The sequence below is a fragment of the Sciurus carolinensis genome, chromosome 16 (assembly GCF_902686445.1).
Source record: "Sciurus carolinensis chromosome 16, mSciCar1.2, whole genome shotgun sequence".
Lineage (NCBI taxonomy): Eukaryota > Metazoa > Chordata > Mammalia > Rodentia > Sciuridae > Sciurus > Sciurus carolinensis.
Window position 1 is genome coordinate 38,289,235 of NC_062228.1, and position 11,309 is coordinate 38,300,543.

Sequence of the window (11,309 nt, forward strand, 5' to 3'; positions counted from 1 at the left end):
CACTATAAAAAGTTGATTTTTAAAAAAATGCTGCTGGTTTTTAATATTATGATTATCTCTTGGGGTTACTGAGGAAAGGTGACTATATGCCGGCTTCGCAGCACGGAGGACGACCCGTAGCATCAGAGGGCACATTCCCCCGACTGAGCCCTTGTGTCCCATCCCCCATTACCCAATAATGACGGTCCCTCTACATCCAAGCTGAGAGTCTTGGACTCAGTCTCCAGCAGAGCGCGACAAGAGGAAAGGGAAGCGGGGGGTGTGGGGTACAAACTGGGAAGCCAGTCCCCGCGAGGACCCAAGCAAGCCGCTCCCAAGACCCGCCCGCCGCGGATACTGACCGCAGACAAAGTTACACACTGCTGCTCCTCCCGCGCACATTTCTCGAGGACTCGGGCTGGCTCCGCCCTCGCCTGCGCTCCATGGCGCCGATTGGTCGAGCTGCCCGCGAGGGGGCGTGTCGGGGGAACTTGGAACGCAGAGGCGTGGGCAGCGCGGGGATTGGCCCGAGGTGGCCTGCCCAACACAGCTGCAGAGAGGGGAGTCGCGGGCCGGGCTGCTGGGCGGTCGTGCTACAGGACGCGGCGCGGGGGGCGCGCAGAGCCCCTGACCGAGGAGGTAAGCCTTCACCCAAACTCCGGCCCGGTTATGGATCGCGGAGCAGGTGGAGGAAACTCCAGCCGCCTCCACGCTGTCTGATTCCCGGGGCCACTCTGTCCAGGTGGCTCCCGGGCTTGGGCGAGCGGGGCACGGCGCGCAGCCAGGACTCCTCGGACTCTGACCCGAGCAGAAGCTCACTGCTTGCTTGCCGGGCAGTGGTTGTAGCCGCTCCACAGATGAGGGTGAGGGCAAGTAGGGCACGCGGGTGGACGGCGTTGCGCGAGGCGTGAGGTATGGGGCGTCCCAACGCACCCTGGGGCTGCAGGAAATCTCAGAGCACCCGTTGTCTGGTAATGTTTTGGGAAGTTATGCTCTCATGCCACCGTTGTGGCCGCACTCCTTGATCCCAATCTGAGGGTTCTGGAGACGTGGCTGGGACCCCTACAGGGGTGGGGGTGGGGTGGGAGGAGAGCAGAGTGACAGTGATTTCCGGATCGTCCGGATTCTCGCCGGCCTCATATTTAGGAGACGCCTGACGAGTTTGAGTTTGTGACTCTTGGTGGGAACTGTCAAGGAAGTTATTGAGACCGACCCGCAGAGGCAGAAATGGCCTGGACTCTGCTTTTCTTTCTCTGGAACACCTGAAGGATAAGGGAGATGTATCATCAGCCCTCTTTACAGGTGGGAAAACTGAAATTTGGAGTCACCTGGAAACTTACTCTTCACTGCGGGAGGGAAAGGCTTTTGAAATTTGAACAAATCTTAACAGCTGAGAGTGGAAGTCAAGGTGGTGGGGAAGATTAGTACTGGGGTCATCCTTTGCTTGGCAGGTAATTCCCACTGACGTTTTTGTAAGCTGAGATGACAGACTTCATCTTTTATCCTGCCTATCCTACCAGAGTTGCCAAGACAGGGACAAGGCAGCACAGCAGAGCAAAGGGACCTGCTCAAACCATCCCACCCCAAGGAAGGAAGGGGGTTTGGCCAGTGTGTCCTGGAGGATGGGACAACTCAACCAAGCTAATGGACCTGCTCAGGCCACTGTGTGTATGTGTGTGTGTGTGTGTTTTGAGAATGGAAAGGTCAGACATCTGGAGACAAGCCCCCACTCTCTGGTCTTGAGAATTTCTGATACTGTCTTGATTGAAAGAAGCCTTCAACAGTTCAGGGCTATTTTGGAGCTGGTCTTCCTGGGCACTCACAAGGACTTTGGGCCATGACTTTGATAGCAGTGAGTGGTAACATCTCCAATTGGTCTTTTGTGAGGATTAAATGAGATAATACATGTAATGTGCTTAACATTGTGCTTGGCAAGCTGTAGGCCCTCAGTAAATGACACCTTCAGTTCATTTTCCTTATTACTAGTCTTTTCTTGGGAAACTTTCTAGAAAGCACAGGTTGGACAAAACTGAGGAGCAGCCCCTCTGAAAGGACAGGACAGTTGGATCCTAGGACTCCCCTCATGCACTTGGAGAAAAACCCAAATCCTCAGTTTGACCTAAGGGCTTGCAGAATGACCCCTGCTGGCCCCTGCCAGCCCCTGTGACCTTATATTTCACCCTGGCCCCCTTGCTTCTTCCTCTGTGGCTCCCTTCCACTTTGAGCTGTTTCCGATAACTAGAAGACTTCTCAAGTCTTTGTATGACTGACTTCTTCCTGGTATTCAGATTGAAGTGAGGTAACTTCCTCACAAGATCTTTCCTGACTCCTACCTGCCCCAGCTCTTCTGCAGAACCTTTTCTACACAGTACTTAGCACTGGTTCTCAGAAAACACCTTGTGGAGTCACTTCTAGTCTGGCTCCCCCACCAGGAAGTATATTATTGAAGGGCCTGGTCTCTAGTTCCCTGTTGTAGGACAATGCTTAGTGCAGTGCCTGGCACTTGTAAGGATTTCAGGAAACATCAGAAAGTAATGTCAGGTGGGGTGAACCTGGTTGGGGCTGAGGTCCCTGGAGTGAAAGTGGGGCCCCAGTCAGGAAGCCCAGGGAAAGTTCAAAGGGCTGCTGCCCTGAGGATTCTAACCCCTCTGTGACCTTGGCTTTGATAAGCAGTATTTCTGCATGCAACCCAAGAGGAAGGATGAGCCCCTCCCAGCTACTACTGTCCAAGGTTCCAGGCCTTCAGACATCTCTCAGTAATCTCAAAGCTATATCCCTAGTGGGCCATAGGAGAGGACAGGCTCGATCAGGACAGAACCCTGTGTGGTTTGTTAGGTGTATCCTTGGAGTGGGTATGTTATGCATTTTATAGTGTGTGGTAGTATAAATCAGGGAGCAGCAAACCTTTTGTGTAAAGGGCCAGATAGTAAATATTTTAGATTTTGCATGCTGTATAGTGTGTTGCATATGGCTGTATTCTAAAACAACTGTATTTGGAAAAGCTGCCAGTGGGCCAGATTTGATATGGATTTTCAGTTCCCCATTTTAGATCGCTAATCACTCCTCAACCATCATGCACAAAGCCCTGGCCACACAGTATCCACAGCCATCCAGTGACTCTCAGGATGTGGCTCCCAAGCCTCAGTACTCACTGTGAGCACCTTCAGCTCCAGTTAAGGTGGTGGGATCACAGCCCAGAGCCCCCACCCTTCTGAACCCTCCAGGGAAGATATGGGTCTGCTTGTTGCCTTGTCTACCAGATTCCCTGACCTTACAGTAGTGACTGCCCCTCTGTCAGTGGCCTGGGTGCCAAGCTTGGATTGGCACAAGTATTTTCCAAGGCCCAGATGTTGCCAGGAGGGTCCATCTTCATTGTCTTCCGGAGGCAGCCTTCCTAAGTGAGTGAGGACAAAACTCAGCTCCCTCCTCCTCTATCCTGAGGGTGGTTTTACTTCTCTGGCAAGAACAATGTAAAAGAGGACTTCCTATCTGACTCAAGGCTGCCTTTTTACCAAGAAAAGCCTTCAGGCCACATCTAACCAGTGCATGAAGCTATGGCTGCATCAGCAGTGTGGTCAAATGTGGGGGGAGCCACCAGGGAGGATGTTGTCTGCCTGGTCGCCTGCCCAGCCTAGGACCCTTGGTAGGCTCACAGAGGAGAGAGGCATGAGACGCCCTGTCTGCTATGATCAGTGTGTGGGGTCAGCTCAGGCCTAGGCCCTTTCACCAGCACCAGATAGATACCCCTGCCCTTCATGGCCCACATTTTGCTGCTGGCAGCTGGACACCTCTGCTCTCCCTGGATGCTGCTCCTCACTTCCTCTGTGGGCAGTGTCTGTGGGAGGTGGACCTGGGCAAGCCAACCTCTGGAGCACACTGATTCCCACAGGGCTGGGTAGAGCTTCCTGTACTCCAGGCTCGAAGCCACTCTGCCTCCATGCTGAATGTGCTAGGCTTTGGTCTAGAGTGGCTGCAGGATTCTGCTGGCACCAGACTTCTTGACACAGCAGTGTCAAGAAACGTGGCCTTCCTTCCTTAGGGCTCCTGGCATCTCCCACAGGTGCCCAGGTCCCCAGGTTGTGCCATGTCCTTGCCAGACCCAGTCTGGTGTCCCATTGAGAGGCCTACTTGGCTCCGCTCACTGTCCCCTAGCCTGTAGAGCCCAGAACTCGTTCCAGATGCTGTCCTGTCATTTTATTCTTTTGAAGGACTTAAAAAGTAAAATGAAAGAAAAAGAAGCAACGTTCCCACTTTCTGGAATTGATGAGTATTGAATTTATCACATTTGTTACTACCTTTTTCTAACAAAAATAAGTAAAACATAAAGGTGAAATCCTATGTGAGCACATGCCCACCCCATTACTGATCACATCTAGGTCCCCTTCCCCAAGGTCACTTTCTCCTGGCCTTGGTTTGTGTCCACCTTTTTATTTTACTATCTTAATCATTTTAAATTATGATTCAGTACTATTAAATATATTTCCACTGCTGTGAAAAAGATATACTTTTTCATCTTTTGAAACTGAAACTCTGGGTCCATCAGAAACTCCCACAATGTCCCCAACCCCTGGCAACCACTTTCTGTCTATGAATCTGAGCACTTTAGATACTTCATCTAATTGGAATCATGACAATATCTGCTGTCTTATTTGGCATGATATATTCAAGATTCATCCATGGGGTAGTATGCGTTAGAATTCCCTTCCTTTTTAAAGCCAAATAATATTCCATTGTATGTATGGACCACATTTTGTTTAACCATTCATCTGCTGAGGGCACTTGGGTTGCTTCTACTTCTCAGTTATTGTGGATGCTGCTGCTGAGTGTGGGAGTGAGATATTTCTTCAAGTCTCTGCTCTTGTCCTTCTGGATAGAAACCCCCAAGTGTGATTGCTGGATCAGATGGTAATTCTATCTTTAATTTCTTGAGTGACCTCCATATTGTTTTCCATAGAGGTTACACCAGTCTACATGCTCACCCACAGGCACAGGGGTTCCAGTTTCTGCACATCCTCATCACTGCTGTTATTTTCTTTTAAATAGTAACCATCCTAATGAGACTCCCTGCCATCTGTTTTTATTCAGATACAGTTCGTGAAAACTTTTTAGATGTTATGAAGCTTCTGCATACCTGGTGTCCCTTGTATGTATATTCTGTTTTGAAGGTTGCTTTTTTCCACTCTTAATGTGCTGCCATCAATGTGTATCCATTGTTTGAATAGACTTTGCTCATGAAACACTTTGGTTGTCTCTGCCACGAAGCAGTCACTGCCCTTTTGGGGTCTCCCTCCTCTGTTCTATTCTGACTCCTTCATGTGGAGAATTTTTCCAAACCATCTCAGGGCCCCCAGCACGCAGCCAGATGGGACTTGGAGGTAGCACTCTGGAATATTAAGGGATATGATTCTGGTTTTGCAAGATTGTCTATCAGCCAGAGACCTGGTGCTCAGTCATGGCAGGATGGCTCAGAGTGTCACTGGTAATCCTCTATGTTTTCAAACTAAAAATAGCAATTCTTATATAAGGTGATGTGGGCAGCACTTCTCAGGACGTCTTGTGACCTGAAGGGGCAAGTAGAATGTGACTTAAGGTACCCAGCATTCTTTTTTGCACAGTGCCTCCAGCCCCCATATTGGGGCCCTGCTCTGGATTCCCACAGGTAGTCTGACTTATAGAACTGCAGCTTGGTGACTCAGAAATAGTATGTGATCAGCAAGGCCAAGGACATGTGTATGAGGTCAGTTCTTACCTACCTCCTCTGCAGAGGTAAGAGCTGAATCATATGTGGTGGGTCTTCAGGAGCTTTGGGAAGGTTCATTCATTTGGCACTCACTTATGGAGCACTTACTGTGTGCAGGACACACTTTCAAGAATTGATGAACCACAGTAGTAAATAAGAAAAGGCTTCTGTTCTCATGGAGCTAAAAATTGAGTGGGGGACATAGAAAACACATAATCAGACAATGAATAGACAAGAAAAGACCAGGTTCTGGTAAGTCCTGTGGAAACAAACAATAATAGTAATAATAATGATAATGGCATCAGCAAACTTTTCTGTAAAAGGCCAGATGGTAAATATTTTAGGCTTTGTGATCATATGGTCTCTGCCACCACAACTCAGCTCTGTCATTGCAGCATGAGAGCAGCCATAGACAATGGTAGATTAATGAGCATGGCTATGTTCCAATAAAACTTTATTTATAAAAACAGGCTGTGAACCATATTTGACCCTCAGACCATAGTCTGCAATTCCCTGTCCTTGGCTGGAGGAGAAGCTGCCTGAACTGGGGTCAGGGAGAACCTTACTGAAAGGGAGATGGGAACTAAGCTGATATTGTAGTCTGTGCCAGATGATGGCACTTTGCTATCAACACAGTGGTAGCATTGTGTTCTGACTTGGCTGAATTCGCAAGACAGAGATGATGAGACACTCATGGGTTGAATGTTGGTGGTATAGGAAAGAGGAGATTAAAGCCTAAGTTCTGGATTGGGAGTTTGAACACTGGTGAATGGTGGTTCCAACCATGGAGAAGAGCCGAGAGCAACAGGTTTGGGGGAAAACTGAGTTTGGTTAAATTTAAGGAACCTACTAGATGAACAGGCGGACATCCATGTCTATAGCTCAGTCGAGAGGCCAGGACTAAAGGCTCGACCTGGGGAGTGACAGCATTCAGATGATCTTCAAAGTTGTAAGTCTGGTGGGTTCAAAAGGAGTATTCGCAAATGGAGTTGTGATGAGCTCCAAGGCCACCGACACTTACTGCTTGGTGCATGAGCACAGGGACTCAAGTGGGCCTCACACCCCATGGGGGAAGGCAGGGTGTAGTGCCCGATGTGTGGCCCCCCACTTAGTAGCAATCTGTTTTCCTCCTGCAACATGGGTAACCTACCTCCTAGGGTTTGTATAAGAACTAACTGAGAGAGCACTCAGCACCTGTGATAATGGTGGTAACCATTGGACACACTGAGTCAATGAGGCAGTTGCAGGTCTGTGACTGGTTAAGGTCACAAACACCATATACCCGGCACACATTGTTCCAGTAGGTGTATCTGCATCCTTTCAGCTGAAAGGCAGGCTCCAAAAGCCCTGGGAACAGCTGACAGGAGTTGGGTTCACTCTCCAGCTTCATAGTCCTTTGTCTCTGGGTAGACACTGTTGAGGCATGTTCTTCCTGTCTTCCAACGCTCCCTGGTAAGGACTGATCCTCCACTGCCCACAGTGGTAGCCTGCCTAGTAGCCCATTCATTGCTGCCTTCCATCCCTGTTTGGCCTCTATATTCCTCTTATTGCGGAATTCCCCTTCACCTTTGTATAATTTCTCCCCCCAACCCTTTTTGGTACCAGGAATTGAATCCAGGAGTGCTTAACCACTGAACTACATTCCCAGCCCTTCTTTTACTTTTTATTTTGAGATAGGGTCTTGCTAAGTTGCTTAGGACCTTGCTAAGTTGCTGAGGCTAGCTTTGAACTTGTAATCCTCCTGCCTCAGCCTCTGAAGTTGCTGGGATTACAGGTGTGAGCCACCATATGCAGCTACCTCTAGATAATTTCTTACACTCCTCATGTCAGGACTGGCTTCTGGGGTTGGTGAGTTTCTGTGGTTAGGTGGCTAGGTGGGTGGGCTTGCTGGGATACTAAGCTGTCTGGTGGTGGATCTGTGAGCTAAAGGTGAGCAGCGTGGTTCTGATCCTCAGTACCCCAGTACAGCCATGCCTGGGCATGCTGATGCCTCCTTGTTTGCCTCCTACAGCTGAGCCACTGGGGAAGATGGTGGACCACTTGGCCAACACGGAGATCAACAGCCAACGGATCGCGGCAGTGGAGAGCTGCTTTGGGGCGTCAGGGCAGCCACTGGCCCTGCCAGGCCGGGTGCTGCTAGGTGAGGGTGTGCTGACCAAGGAGTGCCGCAAGAAGGCCAAACCACGCATCTTCTTCCTCTTCAATGACATCCTGGTGTATGGCAGCATCGTGCTCAACAAGCGCAAGTACCGCAGCCAACATATTATTCCACTGGAGGAGGTGACATTGGAGCCACTGCCAGAGACCCTGCAGGCCAAGAACCGCTGGATGATTAAGACAGCTAAGAAGTCCTTTGTGGTGTCAGCTGCCTCCACCACAGAGCGCCAGGAGTGGATCAGTCACATTGAGGAGTGTGTGCGGCGGCAGCTGCTGGCCACCGGCCGCCAGCCCACCACGGAGCACGCAGCGCCCTGGATCCCTGACAAGGCCACGGACATCTGCATGCGCTGCACACAGACACGCTTCTCAGCCCTCACCCGGCGCCACCACTGCCGCAAGTGTGGCTTTGTGGTCTGCGCTGAGTGCTCCCGTGAGCGCTTCCTACTGCCACGCCTCTCACCTAAGCCACTGCGGGTCTGCAGCCTCTGCTACCGGGAGCTGGCTGCCCAGAAGCGGAAGGAGGAGGAGGCAGAACGGGACAGGGGCTCCCCAGGACAGCTGGCCCACCTGGGTGGGGCTATCTGTGGAGCATCCAGTGGAGATGACGATGACTCCGATGAGGACAGGGAGGGCAGCAAGGATGGCGACTGGCCCAGCCGCGTGGAGTTCTACACTTCAGGTGTCTCCTGGTCAGCCTTCCACAGCTGACCCTGGCCAGCTCCATTGCTCAGGCCCCTAAGAGGGCAGTGATACCCCCTAGGACCTTGCCCGAAGGTAGGGGTGGCTCTTTCCCTCTGGATTCCCAGTGCCTTTTTCCTTGACATTGGCATCTCTTGAGGCCCCCTCAGTTCCACTTTTCACTTAACAAGCCCCATATCACTAGATCTCTTAGGAATAAATGCCATTTTTCAGCTCTACATGCTTCAGCTGCAGCTCCAGACAACCCCTTGAATGCCAGGTGCCCGGGCATTTTAGGGACCAGAGAGGGATTAGAAACACAAAGGAAAGACATGTCGATAGTGAGGGCCCACTGCACCAAGGTCTGGCTGCAGAACCTCACCCCAACACCCCTGAACAAGCCTACCCCATGGAAGGGCATCAATCTAGGGATGCCTACAGGAAACCAAGGCCTGCCCACCAGCATGCTGGTGCCCACCTGGCATCTGGGCCCTACCAGTCCAGGGGCTCACCTAAGCCAGACAAGAGACTGTCATGTTATGAGAGCCTGCCAGGCCCAGGGACTGCCGCCTGAGCCACTGCCCAGGGCAGCCTAATAAGGATTCTGCCCTGTCTTCCCTCCTTCCAGCTGTCTGATGGTTCTCTTTGTCCTGTCCCCATGTCTCCCTGCAGCCAATGAAAGCAGTGTTTTCGGTTAGGACTCTTTAAATTGCAATGACAGAAACCCTATCCTGACTGACTTACTAATAAAAAGGTTTACTGACTCACATGATTCCAAAGCTTTGTTTCAGACACGGCTCACTTGGGGATTAGAACATGCTGGGGGCAAAAATCAACAACTGTCTACCACACTGGGCATCCCTGGGAATGCTGGCAGCCCAGAAAAGACAGACATTCACACCACACCTTGGCTGGGTGGGTTCCCCAAGGACACAGAAACATCCGGGTGCTGTAACTGAGCTGGTGCCCACAGTTCTGTTCACTTTGGTGCAGATTATCTCAAGGGGTAGAATAAAGGACACAAGGAACCATTCATCTGGCTCTACCTCTCTCCCATGCAGTGTCCTGCCTGGCCACTGGAGATGGTGACATTTAATGAGGAAACTGAGCCCCAGATGCAACTGCTAGCCTTGCTCAGAGTGAAGTGGGCCTGAAACTTGAATGCCATCCACCTGATACCTGATCCAGACACTGGCAGGAGCTGCAGGCCTTGAAGACAGCCTCCTGCAGGTGCCTGTGTGTCAGCCTTTCCCCAGTGCCTCTTTGACCTCCGTTAGAGAGGGGTCCCTGTCAGCTAGAAGTGGTGACTTTGGGGTTGGGGAAAGCTGCCCCCAGCCTGCCCAGCACGGTGTTGAAAACCCACTGTCCATTCCAATGCAGTGTGTCCTCTCTGGGCTGCTTCTTACATGTCACGTGCAAATGGGGCCTCAGAGGTCAAGTTGGTACAGATTCTGATTCAGCAGCTCAGGCCCAGCTCCCATGGACTATACTGGTACAGCAAGGCGTGCTGTTGACATGTAGTCACTCTTTGAGGGAGAGGGGAAGGGGTAAAATATGCACCCAGCACTCTGCATTGGCAGAGTGACAGGGTTTGGGGAAGGCTCAGAAGCGCTTCCAAGAAGGTCTTGGTTTGCAGGCCCTTTTCCTCTGTGGCCTCTCTCAACCACACAGACTGGTTCAGGCTGTTCTGCCTGAGCAGACGGCACAGGGCCAGACAGGTCACAGGGTAAGAGGCAGTTTCCGGAAGATGCATCTGGTGCCCTTAGAATCTAGGTCAGGCAGCTCCATCCCTTCCCCCCAGACTGGTGGCAGGGTAGGGAGTATTGGCTCTAGCTCTGGCCTCTTGGTCACAGCCCCACTCCCCTGGAACCTCCCTTGCCTGGAAACCCTCAGGGTCTAAGGGCAGGAAAAGGGACTGCCCACAGCTGATCCCAGGCACCACTGGCATCCTATAGCTGCCTGCCAAAGTGGTCAGGGTGGCAGGATCCTAGGCAGGCAGGACAGGCTATCTGAGTGTCATGTGGCACTATGGGGGCTGGAGCTGGAAGGTGCTCACTGGGCCCTCAGCCCAGGACTCAGGCCTGCTTCCCTCTCCCAGTGAACTTGGACAGAGCTGCTGCTTCCCTGAGCTCCAAGGCATTGGAGTTTTTAAGGGCATCAGGGCTCAGGGAGGCCAACAACCTTTGGAGAGCTCTCATTCATGGAGACTTGCTTACTGATGCTTGCTGTAGGCCCTACCAGGTGGTGAGGCCACAGCTGAGGAAGACAGATGAGGTCCTGACTCTCAAGGCTCTTTGGGCGCAGAGAGGAGTCAGACACAGCAGCAGGTGTGTGGGGGAGGCCTACAGGAGCAGCGAGTCTGCTCTGCCTTCAAGAGTTCACTCTGACACTGTGAAGATAGATGAGGAGGAGAGAGTGGAGTTGGGCACACATGGGGACCACGTGGCCTTGAGCTTTCCCTGGGATTCCCAGAGGGGGACACCACACTCCATCAAGGCCACACCTGCAGCTGTTTCTGCCTATGGCAGACAGGCAGCTTTAGCTGTTCTCCCTTCTGTCCTCAACTCCTCCTAAAGGGCTGGCCCTGTTCTGTTATGCTGAGATGTTAAAAAACATCTAGCCTCTTAGGTAACAAAAGAGGGAGGGCTAGGAAGCAAAACAACGATCATGGGCTGGACATTTGCTCTGGGCCAGTGTGTGAAGTTGAGTGACGATCAGTGGCCCCAGCCTATGAAGCAGAGAGGGGACCTTG

General features: G+C 51.6%; 1 protein-coding gene across 4 annotated transcripts; it reads left to right on the forward strand.

The window, feature by feature from the left end:
- Nucleotides 1-507: 507 nt before the first annotated feature.
- Plekhf1 (pleckstrin homology and FYVE domain containing 1) lies at nucleotides 508-9,321 on the forward strand. 4 transcript variants are annotated; one of them, XM_047529050.1, is made up of 2 exons: nucleotides 508-618; nucleotides 7,731-9,321. In XM_047529050.1, the coding sequence occupies exon 2, from the start codon at nucleotides 7,748-7,750 to the stop codon at nucleotides 8,585-8,587; it is 840 nt and encodes a 279-aa protein (XP_047385006.1). In that variant the 5' UTR covers nucleotides 508-618; nucleotides 7,731-7,747; the 3' UTR covers nucleotides 8,588-9,321. The 4 variants fall into 4 exon arrangements, with proteins under 4 accessions (XP_047385006.1, XP_047385008.1, XP_047385007.1 ...); XM_047529052.1 differs by lacking the exon at nucleotides 508-618 and adding an exon at nucleotides 637-842; XM_047529051.1 differs by lacking the exon at nucleotides 508-618 and adding an exon at nucleotides 841-950.
- The last annotated feature ends 1,988 nt before the right edge of the window (nucleotides 9,322-11,309 follow it).

Coding starts and splice junctions, on each gene's coding strand:
- Plekhf1 (XM_047529050.1), top strand. CDS start 7,748: ATGGTGGACCACTTGGCCAACACGGAGATCAACAGCCAACGGATCGCG.